The sequence below is a fragment of the Dermacentor variabilis genome, chromosome 1 (genome assembly GCF_050947875.1).
Source record: "Dermacentor variabilis isolate Ectoservices chromosome 1, ASM5094787v1, whole genome shotgun sequence".
Lineage (NCBI taxonomy): Eukaryota > Metazoa > Arthropoda > Arachnida > Ixodida > Ixodidae > Dermacentor > Dermacentor variabilis.
The window spans coordinates 229,794,815-229,813,966 of record NC_134568.1 but is presented as its reverse complement, the minus strand read 5'-3'; the positions used below and the strand labels follow the sequence as shown (position 1 = coordinate 229,813,966).

Genomic DNA, 19,152 nt, shown 5'->3' with positions numbered 1-19,152 from the left:
TATGCTCACTTTATCTGCTTGCCTCGGCTTCTTCTTGATATGCTGGGTCTTCCCGCTTGTAAATTTTGCTGACAAGTCTGTGTTTAACAGACAACACACATTGATAGGAGAGAATGGGTACGCCAATCTTGGAGGCAATGCATGCGAAATATGTGAGCGGGCTGCTCCCGCAAGCAGCACATGATACAGGTCTCCCGATACACAATGTTTTTCCAAGGAATATTATGTGTATCTGGCTGTCACCAGTAAAGGAATGAATCTCATTTTCTTTCTGAAAGATTATCAACACAAAAGGGCAATGCAGTACTCATAGTAGATAGCAAAACATCCATTGTAATTAGCCAAAGCAGAGAAAATTAAGAAGAAAAGTTGGTTCTTACCTAGCCATGAGGGTAGCATGCAGGGCTGACACATGGAAACGGCTCCCAGAGGAACAAGGACTCTTGAAGTGGATCACAGGCTCCACCCGCACCAGCAGGAAGAGCTGTGCTCCTAAATGGCCAGGGCTGCAAACCAGACCCCGCTCAAGCAGCGACGCCTCCAGCTGGCCCACACACACACCCACTCGATCACCCTGCACACAAGCAACTCTCAAACATTGCACCACATTCTGAAAAAATCACAGCTGACAGGTAAGCCTACACTACAGCCACACACCTGCATTTAAAGGCCTATGAACAATGTTATCTAAGAACACACACACACACACACACACACACACACACACACACACACACACACACACACACACACACACACACACACATACACACACACACACACACACATATATATTGTAACGACGTGGGATCGACGAGTATGCGTAGCAGCACCGCCAAGAAACGCACTTTATCAGTCGTCCAAGGGAACAACAACAACGTCTTCTTCGTTTTCCCCGCTTCACCTAAAAACCCGCGCTACTTCAGTGTCGTCCCCACTGGCGCATACTCGCTGAATTATGGTTCTGCCAAATATAGTTGTGTCATTTGCTCCCCCTTTAGAAAAGATCATCGTCCCGATGATAGAGGCTTGGAAAGCAGCGGTAAAGAACTGCGCATTCTTGGCAGTCCTCATAGTACGGCTTCATACGCAGCACGTGAACGACCTCGGGTAAATGCCGTCGGCGCTTTGAACAGTGCGAGCTGTCTGGAACGACTTCATAGTTGACGTCACTGATGCGTCGGAGAACTATGTAGGGCCCGAAGTATTTGCGTAGGAGCTTTTCAGAGAGCCCACGCTGTCGAATAGGTGTCCAGACCCACACTCTGTCGCCAATGTTGTATGTTACGGCTTTGTGCCGAAGATTGTAGCGTCTGGCGTCACAGTCCTGTTGTTCGTGGATTCGCAGACGCGCAAGCTGCCTAGCTGCCTCTGCTCGGTGTGTTATCTCTTCAGCACCCGTCTCGTCGTCAAATTCAAGAGGGAGCATTGCTTCTAATGTTGTTGTAACCTCACGGCCGTATACGAGACTGAAGGGCGTCTTGCGAGTGGTCTCTTGACGAGCCGTATTGTACGCGAAGGTGACATAAGGTAGAACCTCGTCCCAGTTCCTATGCTCTACATCTACATACATGCTTATCATATCAGCCAATGTCCTATTGAGTCGTTCTGTCAGTCCGTTCGTTTGAGGGTGATACACTGTTGTCTTCCGGTGGGCGGTACCACTTAGACGTAGAACGAATCTAAAACACTGGGCCATGAACGCAGTACCTCTGTCCGTGACGACTACTGCGAGAGCGCCATGCCTTAAAACGATGGATTCCAGAAAAAATCGTGCCGCTTCATCTGCTGTTGCCCGTTGCAGGGCACTTGTCTCGGCATATCTAGTGAGATAATCCGTGGCAACGATTATCCACCTATTACCAGTAGTAGACATTGGGAAGGGGCCCAGAAAGTCCATGCCTACTTGTACAAATGGTGTGGCCGGTACGTCAACAGGGTGCAGTAAGCCGGCTGGTTTGACGGATGGCGGTTTACGACGCAGGCAATCCAGACATGTCTGAACATAACGTTTAACGACCGAAGTAAGTCTCGGCCAGTAGTAATTCTGCCGAATCTGTGCCAATGTACAAGTGTAGCCCAAGTGCCCAGCAGTCGGCTCGTTGTAGCAGGCGTGTAAGATTTCACTTCGAAGCGGTGATGGAACAACAAGTAAGTAGTTGCTGCCGCTAGGCGAGAAGTTCTTCTTATAGAGTACGTTGCGACGCAAGCAGTATGATGCCACCCCTTTTGCAAAGAGCCTCGGCACGCTGTTGGTTCGTCGTTCGAGGTAATCAATAAGCGGCAGCAATTCAATGTCATCCCGTTGCTGGCGTGAAAGATCGGCAGTATCCACGAGTCCCAGAAAAACCGTGTCGTCATCGGCTTGTGCTGCCGGCTCAACAGGAGACCGAGAAAGGCAGTCGGCGTCTGCGTGCCGTTTTCCCGACTTGTATGTAATAACAAAGTCGAACTCTTGGAGTCGAAGACTCCAGCGTGCGAGCCGGCCGGAAAGGTCTTTCAAATTAATGAGCCAGCAGAGGGAATGGTGATCACTAACGACGGTGAAAGACCGACCATACAAATACGGACGAAATTTTAGAACTGCCCATACCATTGCGAGGCATTCTTTTTCAGTGGTGGAGTAGTTAGCTTCGGCTCGGGATAGTGTCCTACTGGCATAAGCAATCACTTTTTCGCTGTCGCCCTGCCATTGTACTAGCACCGCCCCTAGACCGACATTACTAGCGTCTGTATGCAATATCGTCGGGGCTTCATCATCGAAGTGTGCTAATACAGGAGGCGATTGCATGCGTTGCCGGAGCTCGTGGAATGCCCACTGCTGGTCTTCGCCCCAAGTAAAAGGCATATCTTCTCGGGTGAGCTGTGTTAACGGTCATGCGATACGCAAGAAATTCGCAATAAATCGCCGGTAATATGCACAGAGTCCCAGAAAACGTCGCACGGCTTTTTTGTCTGATGGAATTGGGAAATTAGCGACGGCGGCAATTTTATCCGGATCAGGTCGGACTCCTTGGCTACTGACGACGTGACCGAGGAACTGGAGCTCATGAAAACCAAAATGGCACTTCTCAGGCTTCAAAGTGAGACCGGCTGAGCGTATCGCTTCAAAAACCGTTTTCAGCCTTCGTAAGTGTTCGTCGAACGTTGCGGAAAAGACAATCACGTCATCCAAGTACACCAGGCATGTTTGCCATTTGAGTCCGGAGAGCACAGTGTCCATTAGACGCTGAAATGTTGCTGGCACCGAACACAAACCGAAAGGAAGTACCTGAAATTCATAAAGCCCGTCAGGCGTCACAAAGGCTGTTTTCTCACGGTCTCTCTCATCCACTTTGATCTGCCAATAACTGCTTTTCAAGTCCATTGAGGAAAAGTAGCACGAGTTTCGCAACCTATCCAAGGAATCATCAATACGTGGCAGTGGATAAACGTCCTTCTTTGTGAACTGATTGAGCTTCCGATAGTCGACACAGAAGCGCAGGCTACCGTCCTTCTTCATCATTAAAACTACAGGTGATGCCCAAGGACTATTAGATGGTCGAATAACGCCATCTTCCAGCATCGTCTTCACTTGTTTTGACCCATCCGACAAAACCCGCGATAAGGGTTTTGTCGGATGGGTCTGGCGTCGACATCAGTAATGATGCGGTGTTTGGTAAGTGGCGTTTGACCAACTCTTGACGCAGAGGAGAAACAGCCCTGGTACTGATTGGTGAGCTCAAGAAGATGGTTCCGCTCAACGGCCGTTAACGTCGGATTAACGTCTACAATAGGCGCAGCTTCGTGGATTGTAGAGGCCGACTCCTGCGCTAAGTGGCAGTCTTGTATTTCTGTCACTTCGTCGAAATAGGCGGCAGCAGTGCCTCTAACGATGTGTTGGCGCTCTTTACTAAAATTCGTCAGCAAGAGTTCGGCGCTTCCGTCGATTACATTGATAAGTGCTCTGGCAATGGAGACACCGCAATTCAGTGCTAGCGCACTGATGTGTTCAGCTACTCCAGTCCCATTTTGCAGGCTGTCACAGCGCACCTGTACGAGAGAGCAACTCCGCGGCAAAAGTATGACGTCGTCCGCGGCAATACGTAAGCGAGGTTGTTGTGGCTTCTCATGGGTGACATTATCCGAACTCGTGGCAAATGTGACGCTTCTGTCACAGATGTTAATCATGGTGCCATACTCCCATAGAAAATCCATGCCCAATATAAGTTCTTTACAACACTCAGTAAGGATGACGAGGGTGACGACGAAGGTTGAACCGGCAATTAAGAGTCGGGCCGTGCATTTCCCGACAGGTGTCATCAACTGACCTCCGGCGGTTCTTATGTTGGGCCCGTGCCATGGTGTCTTCACCTTCCTCAATTTGTCAGTGACCTGTAAGCTTAGGATTGAAAAATGGGAGCCAGTGTCAACCAGAGCGGCTATTTCGTGGCCGTCAATGCAAACGATGAGCTCGGCGCTGACGATATCAGTTACGTCTTTCGTACTTCTATCCATCGTATTCGTCGTTGTGCTGGGTGTCTTTTTCGTCAATGTAGTCTTCACGTCGTCGTTCGTCGATAACGGGGGATGTGGAGCAGTTAGAGTATTGGCAACCTCACCCCCGGAGGTCGCTGCGGCTAGTTTTCCCGTCGAGGGCTAGGCGATCTGCCCCTAGTGACGTCGGCGAAACTGCGACGAGTCGGCGAATTGTAGCGCGCCGGAGATGGAGAAGGAGAACGTGGTCGGGGCGTCGTTGTATTTGGTGGCTGACTGTTCACAGGAGCGTCGTTGTAAGCGCGTCGACCGTCGCACGGAGAATAAGCATAGTTGGCAGGAAAGCTTGGGTGTTGAGCGGCGCGATAGTTGTTCCATTTGTGGCAAACTCTATAGATGTGTCCAGCTTCACCACAATGGTAGCACACTGGTCAACGGTCGACGGTGCGCCACAAATCGGTTTTCCGACGCTGATAGTTCGGCGGTAACTCTCCATGGAGCCAAGGAGTGGCGTGCGCATGTCGAAAATACGGCATTGTTTGTGCTGGCATGACCGGCGGGGTTGGTAGAGTCGACGAGGGTGACGATGTCGGCTCTGTTTGTGGCGTAGGTGGTGTTGTAGTTATGGGTGTCAACGGCGTTGAAGTTGCGTTGAGTGGACGGCGAACAGCCTCCGCATAAGTGAGGCACCGCGGTACGTTCCCACAGTCTGGCGCTGAAAAAGCTTGCCGGACTTCCTCCTGGACTAAATCAGCAACAAAAGATAATGCTGGTGTCGGTTCCGTAGGCGCAACCACAAAGCCGAGCTGCCGAAGCGCTTCTCGCACCACTTCTCGGACAACTTCACGTAGAGACATGTCGTTACTCGCAGCCAGTATGGAAGTGTTCGCCGCCGAGTTGCTCATGTCATGCTGGTGATATCGTTGATGCAGGGCCCGTTCAATGGCTGTAGCCTCTTTTGTGAACTGTGCCACTGTTGTCGGTGGATTTCTCACAAGACCGGCAAACAGTTGCTCCTTCACTCCTCGCAAGAGATATCGCAGCTTTCTTTCCTCTGGCATGTCTGGGTCTGCCCTACGGAAAAGACAGGCCATGTCTTCCGAGAACATAGTAACGCTCTCATTGGGCTTTTGAACGCGGATTTCAAGGAGACGCTGCGCATTTTCCCTCCTGTCGATGCTTGAAAAGGTATCCAGCAGCTGTGCGCGGAAGTCGCCCCATGTGGCAAAGCTCCTCTTCCGGTTTACGTACCATGTACGAGCATTGTCCTTCAAATAGAAATAGACACTCGAGAGTTTGTCCGACGAGCTGGTCTTATGGTTATACTGGGCGACGCGCTCGAACTGGTCTAGCCAATCTTGGACGTCTTCAAAGGCATCTCCATGAAAGCTCTCCGGGACCATAGGATTCTGTAGTGTTACTTGCGATGGAGCTGCAGTGGCCATGTTATTTGTAGGAGGCAAACAATTTCTCGAAGTTTCTTGCAAGGGACTGGACTCGGGTGCTAAGCCTAGCAGGCGACGACTGAACCGGTGGACCGGTGTTTAGATGCGCGATGGTGATTCCGGGCTCAATCGTCGGCTCCGCGAAGGGGTGCCAAGCATGAAGAATACCCCGCACCTCCACCAGTGTAACGACGTGGGATCGACGAGTATGCGTAGCAGCACCGCCAAGAAATGCACTTTATCAGTCATCCAAGGGAACAACAACAACGTCTTCTTCGTTTTCCCCGCTTCACCTAAAAACCTGCGCTACTTCAGTGTCGTCCCCACTGGCGCATACCCGCTGAATTATGGTTCTGCCAAATATAGTTGTGTCAATATATTAGTAATAATAAAATGAAAAAATAACTTCAAACAGACCCCGCACATAGATTCCGCAGCCCTGAGTCAATGCTTCAGATAAGCAGCTTCAATGCCATGTACCCCTCTGCCGATAGCACCAACAGGATTTTTATAGAAGCAATGCCCAAGAATGGTATGTTCCCTTTAACACCACTGTTGGCATTGTTGCCACTACTGCCCTTGTTGGCATGGGGACAACATTAAGTGATGTCATTCTGTGCCTTTGCAAGTGGGCAAATTTATCCATAAAGAGGCAGTTTGGGTTATCAATGACGACACTCTGCTTGACGGCACTCATAAACTCATCACTTTCCCTAAAGACAGTCCACTCACATCAAGCTTTCTACTTCCTGGTGTGCAGCACTCCACACCCTGTTGTTTTGCTCATCTGCATGCAATTTTTTTGCCTGCAAATACATCATCTCTATATGAGTTTTCATCATTGCTGGCCATCAATACTGTCTCTGCACACACCCCCTGGCATGTGACTGAAGGATTCCATTCTTCAAGGAAAGAACCTTGTGTCTGCCGATACCTTTACCGCACTGCTATGAAATACCATAACGTAACTCTTTAATGTAATTTCTTCTGTTGAGGCTCATGTTATCCTTAGCAGTAGTCTTGTGCAGCAGTGTGGCAGTTGAAGTGCTGGTCAAAGGCAGTGGTAACACTCCATATGTATGCTGCAGTTGATGCAAGGCTCATGCTTGCTGCTATAGGTAAAACAGCAAGCACAAAGCTGTGCTAAAGCATGGCGGAGATGCACTAATGTAGACACATAAAAAGAATATCGTAGAATGTATCGAACAACAGCAGCACTGCTGGCTCCCTCTTGCGATGTCATGAACAACTGTAACAACTCATAAATATCCTTAGGTTGCATGACTCTTCTCTTCGAGCATAGCACTATAAATATGTAGAAAAAAATATTGTGATTATGTCACTTCCAACATGTTCATGACAGCAAATAAGTGCAATGGTTACGCACATTTCGGTTAAACAATGCATCACAAGATGTCTCTCCAAGCGCTGCTCCTCAAGCTAACATCTTTCATCATGCTAGTATACATGCATATGCTAAAATTGTTTAGAATGAAACTTATCTCTCGGTTATGTAAGACAGCATGAAATTTGCAATTTCTCGAATTAGTAAGTGCAGTTGACTTCCATTAATATGACATTAGTTTATTCAATGTTCTTTTTCATTAGACCATGTTCAAAGGTCTCACAAAGCACTGGTGATGGGCCCTATATTCTTATCCCTTACCTGTATGGCCCTGTTCACTGGCTTGCGAAACATTTGGATGCTTTTGACCTTTTTTGTCACTTTCAAGGATGGGATCTCAACCACCTGTAATTAAATAAACACATGTTGTACATTAATAATGTACACTGCATTGTAAATAATATACTATTTAATGGAGCATAACTGTGAGTCGGCCTAGTTGGAATAGATTCATTTCTTTAAAAACTTTTCGTGCACAAACAGGGACGAAGAATGCGGACGTGCGTGCGTGTGTGTCTGGAGGTTACACACCACGCAAAGACAAACTCCCAGCACTCCCTGGACAAGGCTGCTATAACGAGGATGCACCTTTTTGATGCACAAATTGATGCATTTATATAATGTATGTCAATGACCAAGCTGGCACATGACTTGGAAAAACAAACAGTGCTAAAAATGGGGCCAAACAAAAACAAGACAGTGCACCATCGTGTGTCATCCTGCTTGCAGGCGAGACTTGTTGCAGCCCAGGTAACAGTGGAGATAACCATTGTTTTCCACTCAGATCTTCTACTAAGAGGTATGGCCACGGCTACGTATGGAAGACGGCGGGCACTATTTACAAGTCACCTATCACTCAATCGTGCTTTCAGCATTGTGGGCACGCTATATTATTCTAGATTTAAAAATACAGGAATGAAGCTTTGCACTAGTACTTCGATAGTATCATATGATGCAAGTTTCACTCACTTTGTTGACCTGCTGTTTGACTTGTTTGAAGAGATGTTTGGAAGGAACTTGCCATGATGGTACTGTACTCATCACGCGACGCATATTGGTATTTGAACACACACAGGAATTGATGAGGCAGACAGTGCGAAGCAGGGCTGCTTCCTGTTTAGAAGCCATTGTGAAAATTACGGCATTTGTAGTTCGCAGTAAAATTAGGGCCAACTAGCTCCAAGAGAGTTGAAAGCGTTGTGTCCCTTGACACCCGTTTATTCTGAAAACTGCCGAGATGTTTAGTTAGGATGAGCTCTCCGCAGCAAGTAGCATGTGTTACGACAGGGTAGGCGACGGCTAGGTGACTGGCCACTGCCGTCTGGCGTTGAGCGGTCGGGCAGTGATGAGACGCCCTCCCTATGTCCATAATTATCCACCAACTTCATTCTTTACACCTTTTATGCATGCGTCCCCCCTCCTCTTCATATCCCTCATTCCCTCCCCTTCTTAAGATTCTTTTCCGTTAGTGACTGTAACACTCTTCAACATTCACCAAGTTCTTGAATGGCACGGCGGCCACTAACATTCCTGTATTTCAGTTTCTGCGTGGACTTCACGAGGCCATTCACCTACCTGCCCTCTCACCTGTTTGTTGTGGAGGTTTCTTAGCTTGCCTGGCCCAGCACCACTATCTTTCATATATTTTTCCATGCGGAAATCACCCTTCTGTAGGTCTTTCTTTCTTGTCTTGTTTTTTTGCCCTGTTTTCATTCCTAACAGCATGTACAAACTAGCCTAACAGCAAGCTCTTCTCAAGTTTATTAACATAATGAAAGTCAGAGACAAGGGAAAGAAAAAGAAGAAAAAAGAAAAGGGAGGGAAGTGATTGTTATACATATCCTAGACAAGCAAGCCGTATTACTTTTGGAATGCTTTTCTTCTGCACAGGGTGGTCGACGATTCGGTCAAGTACCAGAAATGAGAAGTTCTTCAATGACAGGAAGGCATGGTTGGAAGCAACAATGCCCCTAAGTTTTTTGCATGCGCTCGTCCCATGTTAATCTGTGAGTGAAATTTTCAATGCTGATCCCTCCGTAGCAGTTATGGTTAATATGATCTGAAATGAGATAGTGGTGCACCATGAGTGGGGCCACAACGCTCTGTGCATGGGAGAGGGGATCACCCCATGACACCCCCTCCCCTTCGTGCTGCCACTAGCCCTCACCTTGCTTTCACATTCAAGCTTTCCCTTTCATCAATGTCACTCTTTCAGAACCCACTTCCTGAAACTTTCTGTTCTATGGGAAAGGGGAAGGGAGGGGAGTTTGTCAGAAAATTTTGGGGGGGGGATTCGACACCCCAAATCCCTCCACCCCACCCGGCTGAATCCCTCCACCCGGCTGAATCCCTCACCCGGCTGAATCCCTCTGCCCCACGCCAATGGTTTCATAGTACACACCTGAATGACCTGTTGTCCTAAAAGAAGCAAAATAGAAAAAAAAAGGCAGTTTCCGGTGAGATAGGTGAAAATGTGAAGGAACACAGACAATACTCTGAAGGTACTCTGTAACGTCTTTCTTTTTTAATGATGGGTTTTACGTGCCAAAACCACAATCTGATTATGAGGCACGCTGTAGTGGGGGGCTCCGGATTAATTTGGACAACCTGGAGTTCTTTAACGTGCACCTAAATCTAAGTACACAGATGTTTTTGCATTTTGCCCCTATCAAAATGTGGCCACCATGGCCGGGATTTGATTCCACGACCTTGTGCTTAGCAGCGCAACACCAAAGCCACTAAGCAACCACAACAGGTCTGCAACACCTTTTGAACATAGCTGCTTAGTGAAAAAAGAATGTGAAAGCTGCTTGTCATTAGACAATACTGTCAGGAAACTCGGAGCATAATATTACTCCTTCCCTCAGAGCAGGGGGGCTTGCAATTTCATTACAGTGTACTAGAAGGGGGTAGTGTGTTCAGGGAGGGCCCGTGGATGAGGCTCCTTTTGTTGACGTCACAAGGTGGCACCACTTCAGCAAGGGCACGCGTCACATGCTTCAACACGTGCAGCCGGGTGGGACGTTGAGTGTTTGTAGCCTTTAAATGGTAACTTGGAGGTGGCAAGACTAATAGCTATTAGTGGTTTTACTGTGCATGTTTTGGTAGGAAAGTGAGAGCGTGGCCGTGTGGTTGAGCACATGTGAGAGCATGTCATACCTTGGGTCTCCGCAGCATTGATTGCATTTAAAACAGTGGTGAGCGTTGCTTTGCGAAATTTTGAGCACTTGGATCCTGTGCGTATCGGTTTTTGCTAAAAGGCACGTGCCTGCATTATTATAGTATTTGCACCAGAAAAAGCCATGCAATACATGGCAAGAAAGCTGGGAAAGCAGGCAGTGCGTGGGGGTCCCTCAAGGCAGATGACGGGACGGATGAGAATGGAGAGGGAATCGAGTCAACCGGCACACATTGTGATGTCGATATTAGGCTGCAGAAAATGGAGGCTTTCCAGGAAGAGATTGGCAAACAGGTGGAAGAGCTCAAAAATGAGCTAAATATGGAGCATGATGCACGGAAAGTAGTTGAAAAAAGACTTGAAGCAGCTGAGGAAAAGCTGAACAGGGCCACCATTGTGAACGAGAATGTGCGTGACAATGGAACGCAGTCACCCGATGTGAAAGGAAAGGGAGTGCTAACGAAGTAGGTGGAATGCGTGCAACGTGGCGAGGGGTTAGCTGGAAAGAGCGGCACCTACCTTCAGGCCGCCACGCGGAAAAAGCAGGAGCACAGGGGACAATTCCCCTAGTCGAGTCCGAATCACGCAGAAAAGGACAAAGGGAAGCAGGGAGAGGTAGGAGAGAGTGAAAGGGTGATTATCGCCGGCGACTCAAACCTGGCTAGGTGCTCAGAAGCAATTGTGGAGAGGGTGAAAGGCAATAAAAGAGTGGCGGTAGGGACATTTCCAGGGCGGACACTGGGCTCTGTCATGGAGCAAACAAAAGAAAAGCTCGAGGAAAATGCCCATGTGCGCAACTTTTTCATAGTAGCAGGTGGGCTAAATGACGTCCTAAACAGGAAAGGGACAGGACTAGCCCAGCACTTGGCGAAGGGGGTGGACGACTTACGCGAGCTAACCCCTCAGGTGCAGATTGTGGTGTGCCCGGTGCCAGAGGTGCCTGTACGTGACAGTCACGTACAAAGAGCCATGGTGGCTGCTAATGAGGTGATATGAAAAATGTGCCGAGAGAAAGGCTTCGAGGTTGACAAAGTAAACAGGGAAGGAGAAGGTGTGGTGGTTTTTAACGAGACGGGATCCACTTCAATTACAGGCTTGGACGAGAAGTGGGCTGGTGACTTGGTGGTCCCGCTGTTGCTTTTTTAGGAGGCCCCCGGGTGCTCAGGAGGCCAGAGTAGGTAGTAATGAAGGAGGTCCCCTAGGGGAACCTCAGAAGAGCATCGCCGTCGATAACAGAAAAAGGAGGAAAGCAAGAAAGGGAGCTCGCCATGCAATAGGCTACATAAACATGCAAGGTGGAAAAAGAAAGGAAAAGTGTGCAGAGACTGAGCAGCATTTAAATAGAGAACAAATATAAGTGTATGCAGTTACAGACACGCACCTTAAAGACTGAGAAGAGCCACCAGTGATTGAGAATTATGTTTGGGAAGGGTGCAACAAAACTAAGTTGGAAAGAAAGGAAGGGGGAGTTGGAATGCTCATCCATCAGGGAGCCAAATGGAAAAGAGTAAATTCAAAATGTTAAGAGCATCTTTGGTTATCAGGTACAATGAGTGGGAAAAAAAATTGGCTGGGCGTTACGTATTTGTGGACCGGAAATAATTACACAGAGAAGAATAAAGAGTTGGTGGAATGCATAAGCGCTGATATTAATGGTTCCGAGAATGAAGCTGAAATTATCCTATTAGGTGACATGAATGCCCACATACAAGATTTAGATGGCTATACCGACAACAACGGAAAGTCAATGCTAGCTAGACCTTTGTGAGCAACATAACCTTCATTATCGTGAATACAGGGCCTAAGTGTGAAGGGCAGATCACGTGGCAAGTGAGAAACAGGCAATCAACCATTGATTACTGTCTGATGACAGAAGGAATTAATGATAAGTTGAGAGAAATAGTCATTGAAGGGAGGAAGAGTATAGCAGCATAGGGAGTGACGATAAACGCATCATTTTGAATATGGGATATGTAGTTGGGAAAGAGAGCAAGGAGTGCAAAATGACCAGTCCAAATTTGAACACTGAATAAATAACAAATATGGCCACTAGAGTCGAGGAAGAACTTGGCAAATGGCCAAATAAAGAGTGGGAATATAGTGAGCTTCTAAGTGTAATAACGACAGAAATATGGAAAGAGAAACAACATGTTCGTTGGAAAGGAAAAAAGAAACCGAAAAGCTGGTGGAACAGGGACATACGTGAAGCGATCGCCGCATGACAGAAAGCATCCCAAGAGCATAGGCAGGCAAAGAAGGCACAGTTGCCACAGGATGAAGTAGCCAGTAAATGGTAAATATACCGGGAGAAAATGTCTATGGTTCAAATACTGATGCAAGCAAAATTAAAAGGTGAAAGTGAACATTGGTTGTCAGAAATAAGTGAGAAAAAGAATGCCGCACCTAGAATATTTTGGAACCACATGAAATTATTAGGCAGGAAGGCAACAACAATACAACATTTCCTAGACGAAGATAAAAACAGACTGGAAGGAGAAGGGAAATAAATTACATGTGCAAAATAACAGCCGAATTTTTCCAAGGCAACGACGAGGTTGTACTTGAAGGAAAAAAGAGCATGAAAGAGACCCAGGTGGAAAAGGGGCTGGTGCTGAGTAATTTCAACTCAAAGAAAGCCGAAGAGAAAATTCCTAAGCACACAGCCACAGGGCTACACGAGGTTCCCGGTGATGATGATGATGTGTGGTGTTTTATGGCGCAAGGGCCAGGTTTGGCCAAAGAGCGCCATGACAAGTAGTAATGTTGACGATGTATTACGGATGGCGTGCACAATGAATGCCTCATGGTAGATGTCACATGGCTGTAAAAGGGCCTAAAACCTGTAGCTGTAAGTGGCGTAGAATATATAGATGCTAAAATAATGACGGTGACTAGGCAGTGATGTGGGCTATGGCAATGGGCTTTCGTTAAAATTTTATGCAATAAAACAACACTGACACCAGAGTTTTAAGAAAGCCCTTGAATGCAGGGCTGTTAGTCATGTGCTAAAAATTGCCTGGCCAAATGATTTTCAAGATGCCGGTTTCGGCTAAAAAATCTAAGACTATATGCAGTTTAAAAAATGGTTCGTCACTAAGGAAAAATGCAGGATGGAGAGGTACATTTTCCCGATATGCAGAAGGGAAATACTTTTTCCTCTCCGTTTCTATTGCAGGGCACTGGATAAGAACATGGAGGACTGTCAGGCTATCGCCGTACCTACTACAAGTAGGAGGATCCCCGCCAGTCAAGAGGTAGGAGTGAGTACTGTAAGTGTGTCCTATTCTTAATCGGCAAAGAAGTACTTCTTTGTACCGTGCTGTTTTGTCACTTATCCAATTCTGCAATCTTGGTTTTATAAAATGTAACTTATTCAATGTTTGTGTATCCCACTCTGCTTGCCAATGATTCCTCAATTTACGGTGCAGAAAGGGCTTTAGGTCTGTGGCAGGAATGGGGATACTTCCATCTGTGTCGCTAAAACTCACTGACGTAGCGTTTTCGTCAGAAGCTACGTTGCCTTTTATACCTTCATGGCCAGGTATCCAGCATAGGATAATCGCTTGGTTGCACATATATGCGAAGCACAACAAGCTATACAGCTCATTCAAAATGGGATTACTATGCTTTCGTAACCTAATTAGGGCTCTCACGACACTTAATGAGTCTGTAAATACAACAGCCTTAGCGACATTTCTGTGCCTTATGTTTTTAATAGCCGAAAGTATAGCGTACGCTTCTGCCGTGAAGATACTGGTGTGTGGGTTTAGTGGCCCAGATGTTGAAAATGAGGGTCCGAGAGGTGCGTACGCAACACTAACAGGAGACTTCGAAGCATCTGTGTAATATTCGTCACAGGAATACTTTTCTTTAAGTTCTAGAAAATGCGATTGTATGTGAGCCTCAGGTGCTTGTTTCGATATTTCTAAGAAAGAGATGTCACATCTTATAGTCTGCTACTCCCAAGGCGGTGGAAGCTGTGTAGGAGCCATTAGGACATTGTGTAAAAGAGGGACCCCTGTTTTTTCTGAGAGTGCTTCCAACCGGAGGGACAGAGGAGGCCTAGTGGCTGGGCGGTTACGAAACAGCCTAGCAGTGGACAAGTCGCATATAGTGGAATGACAAGGATGTTTAAAATCTGAGCTAACTTTCAGGGCGTGGGAGAAAGTTAAATATGTCCTTTGGTAGTGCAATGATCATTCGTTTGATTCGACGTAGAGGCTTTGCACAGGGCTAGTCCTAAAGGCGCCTGTAGCAAGGCGGATACCTAAGTGGTGAATAGGATCTAGCATTTTCAAAGCTCTAGGTGCAGCAGAATTAGACTATTGCTCCGTAGTCAAGCCGTGATAATATTAGACTTTTCTAAAGTTTTAGAAGGCACCGTCTGTCGCTTCCCCAAGATGTACGTGATAAGAGCTTCAGCAGATTCATAGTCTTGAGGCACTTTGATTTCAGATACTTCAGGTGTGGTACGAAATTCAGCTTACTGTCTAAAATGATTCCTAGAAATTTGTGTTCATGGCTCACAGATAGCCGCTCTCCATTTAGATCTATTGCGGGGTCCGCAAGTATACCTCTCTTGTTAGAAAACAGGACACATGTACTTGTTTTGTGGGTTTAGCTTGAAACCGTTTTTGTCTGCCCACATACATAATTTATTTATGCAAAGCTGTACTTGCCGCTCGCAGATACTTAGGTTACGATTTGAAACCTATCTGGATGTCATCCACATATACAGAATAAAACATAGTATGTGGTATGGCAGTCTGGATCGAGTTCATTTTGACAATAAAAAGAGTGCAGCTTAGCACACCACCTTGCGGAACACCAGCCACTTGCGTAAATGGACGAGGCAGAACGTTACCAACTCTAACACGGAACGTGCGATTGGAGAGGTAACTCTGAATAATGTTCAGCAAGTTGCCTCGAACTCCCATTTCAGACAGGTCATGGAGGATTCCATGGCGCCAGGTTGTGTCGTATGCCTTTTCCATATCTAAAAATACTGATAGAAAAAATTGTTTGTGGACAAAGGCATCTCGGATATTTGTCTCGATGCGGACAAGGTGATCTGTTGTGGATCTACCCTCCCTAAAACCGCATTGAAAGGGATCGAGTATCTTGTTGCTTTCAAGAAAATGGATGAGGCGACGGTTAATCATTTTCTCAAATAATTTGCATAGACAACTTGTCAGAGCTATAGGCCTATAACTGTTAGGTGAGGAAGGGTCCTTGCCCTCTTTGAGAATAGGGATTACGATTGCTTCTTTCCAGGCAGAAGGAATGTAGCCGGCAGAGAACATGGAATTGAAGAGTGACAGTAGTGTTTTTTGGGTTTCAGGGTGCAAGTGTCTGATCATCTCATACATTATTCTGTCACTTCCTGGAGCGGACTTGTTGCAACAGTTCAGTGAGGCCTGGAACTCAGCCATACTAAATGGACGATTGTATGCTTCATTTGATGTGCTTTTCCGACTCAAATGCAGCTGTTATGCTAGTTGCTGGTATTTTAGGAATGTTTCTGTGTAATGAGATGTACTGGAAATGTGCTCGAAATGTGCTCCTAGACAATCAGCTTGGTCCTCAAGAGTGTCTGCTTGTGTGTTTACTAATGGTAGAGGATGGAGTTTCGTGGTCTTTTAATTTGTTTACCCTGTTGCAGGCTTTTTTTTTGTCTGTATAAGAGTTAATTCTGGAAATATATTTTTGCCAGCTATCCCTTTTGGCACGGCGGCGCGTTCTTCTGCCTTCTGATTTGATTTTCTTAAAGCTGATAAGGTTTTCGATAGTCGGAGAGTCACGGAGCTGATTCCAAGCCTTATTCTGTTTCGTTCGTGCTTCCTTACATTTATCATTCCACCAGGGAACACGTCGTTTATTAGGCGATGCATTTGTTTGCGGGATACAAATCGACGCTACGTCGACAATAAATGCGGTTAAATATGACACTGCATCGTTGATACTAAGCGCACGAATATCATCACAGGTCATATATGTCAGCTCTCCGTATCGCTGCCAGTTCGCTGAGTCAGCTTTCCACTGGGTTACATGTGGATAACATTCGCCCTGTTTCCTTAATTTTAATACAATCGGGAAATGATCACTCCCGTATGGATTCTTATGTAGTTTCCACTCCTAGTACGGCACGACTGTACTTGAAACAATGGATAGATCTATAGATGAAAATGTCTTGTTAGCAACGCTGTAAAATGTTGGCTCCTTCTTATTTAGCAAACATGCCCCTGTATTGAAGAGGAAGTTTTCAATCAGACGTCCTCTGGCATCACACCGAGAGTCATCCCATAAGGTATGATGAGCATTTAAGTCTCCAGCGACAATGTAGGGTTCCGGGAGTTGTGCAATAAAGCTATCAAATTCAGTTTTGGAGAGTTGACAGTTGGGAGGAATGTATAAAGATGCAATTGTCAGCAGCTTACTAAAAAGCACTGCTCTGACTGCAACTGCCTCTAAGGGCGTTTTAATGGGTAACTGCCGGCAAGCAACACACTTATCTACTATTATTGCCACACCGCCCGACGAGGCAAGGGCCTCGTTGCGGTCTTTCCGGAAAATGGCATACTGTCGGAGAAAGTTTGTTTGTGAAGGTTTAAGATGTGTTTCTTGGACACACAGCACCTTTGGGGTGTACCTATGTAAAAGTTCCTTAATGTCGTCTAGGTTGTGGAGTAAACCCCTCACATTCCATTGTATTATCTGTGTATCCATAATGTATGTGCTTTGTGCTGTGTGTCTAAGAAATATAGATTAGATTATCTCACGGGACCTTTCCAGGCGCCGTGAAACGAGATCTCTCTATCTTCCGGACGCGCTCGAGGGAGCTGCACTGTTCCTTGGGCGTCTGAGACGCCGGATTTATGTTCGTATCCATCACCTCATCTGAGGCGGTGGATAGTGCCCACGCAGCGGGCACGTTCGCGGGAGTGGTGGGCCTATCTGCACGCGTAGTGGCCCTGGGTTCAACAGGCCCGAGGGTCTGCTGTTCCTCCTTTGAGGGGGCCCGAACAGCGCTGGTTGTTCCGGCCGGGGGTGCTGGTGGCGTGACCGCCGTCACACTCCATGTGACTTGGGTGGCCGCCGAATGATGTAGCGCTGCCCCCCGGCGCCACATCGGTGTAAGACGGACTAGATTGGTTCATCGAGAAGTGCTTGCGTGCCTCTTGGAAGGAAAGGTTCAGTTTGTGATTTTGATTTCGATGATTTGTTTTTCTTTTTTCCAGGATGGGCAAGAACGGGAGTACGCTGGGTGATCCCCGTCACAGTTAGCACAATGGGTGGTGGAAGTGCAAGTGTCAGATGAGTGCTCATTTGATGCACATTTTGCACAAGTAGTGCGCCCTCGGTAGCTTTGTGAACCGTGCCCGAACCGCTGACACTTGAAGCATCGGCGTGGGTTAGGAATGTATGGCCTTACACAGAGTTTGCAGTATCCTGTTTCTATTGAGTCTGGTAAGTTGCTAGTTCCAAAAGTTAACATTATCTGTTTTGTGGGGATTTCCTTGCCGTCCCACCTAATCGTTATTCTCTGGACCTTTACTAAATTTTGATCTTGCCATCCCTCAAGTAGCTCACTTTCACTAAGATCGAGCAGGTCATCTTCAGAGACAACACCGCGGACAGTGTTCAAAGATCTGTGTGGGCCTACTGAAACTGGAATGTCCCCAAAAGCAATTAGTTTTGACAATTTACTGTACCGTGTCTTGTCACGAAGTTCAAGAAGAAGATCGCCGCTTCCCATTTTAGTTACTTTGTAACCTGGGCCGATGGAGTTTGCCAATGATTTTGCCACAACAAAAGGAGACATTGTTCAGACTGTCTTGCTTTCATGTTGACTGTGAATAACATGGTATTTTGGGAATGTTTCTTTTTGACTCATGAAGAAGTTGAAGGAATCTTCGGTGCGCCCCCTCTTGAAGGAGCGATCAGGGAGTGGAGGGAAATTTCATTCCATTAGTAATAATAATATATTCGGCAGGGATGGCCGCCACCCACCATGGAGCCCAACCAGGGGACGACACAGGACGGGAAGTATTCAGTTTTGCGCACGCCAGCGGTACATCCCCACTATAACCAAATACCTATACCCGAGGTTGGGCATAATGCACAAGGTTAACCCCTGCCGCCAGGAAATACGGAAGTAATAAGTGAAGAGAAGACAGGAAGGATGGAAAAGTGGGAGAGAAAGACGAAGAATGGAGAGGAGGACAGGAAAAGGCGACTGCCGATTTCTTCCAGGTGGGTCAGTCTGGAGGTGCCGTCTATGTGAAGCAGAGGCCAAAGAGGTGTGTTGCCTCCGCCGGGGGGCCTTAAAGGTCCTAACACCCGGCATCGGCTCAACCCCCAGGATCCCCCTTTCCCCAGACACGGCTAAGCTGCGCACGGCTACACGCGGGAGGGTCCAACCCTCATGTGCTCGGGTACATGGTGTCGCAACACACTAAACGCCTCCTGACGCAGACGCCCCTGCGGGGGACGAGGTTCCCGTTAGGCTGATTAATGAACTAAAACCAAAAAGTAAGGAAGCTCTGGTGAAAGCAATGGAAAAAAAACTTTAAAAGATAGGCAAATACCAGACAGTTGGCAACAAAGCAGAATCAATTTAATTTATAAAGGTAATGGGGAGAAAGATA

At 47.0% G+C, this 19,152-nt stretch overlaps 1 protein-coding gene across 3 annotated transcripts in view; it reads right to left on the bottom strand.

The window, feature by feature from the left end:
- eEFSec (eukaryotic translation elongation factor, selenocysteine-specific) overlaps positions 1-19,152 on the bottom strand; it is a 94,975-nt gene that overhangs the window by 47,938 nt on the left and 27,885 nt on the right. For all 3 annotated transcript variants that reach the window (XM_075670534.1, XM_075670537.1, XM_075670540.1), the window contains exons 5-6: positions 7,588-7,671; positions 381-574 (exon numbers count right to left, since the gene is read on the bottom strand). In XM_075670534.1, coding sequence (XP_075526649.1) covers positions 381-574; positions 7,588-7,671 — 278 coding nt within the window. The remainder of the gene's footprint in view (positions 1-380; positions 575-7,587; positions 7,672-19,152) is intronic.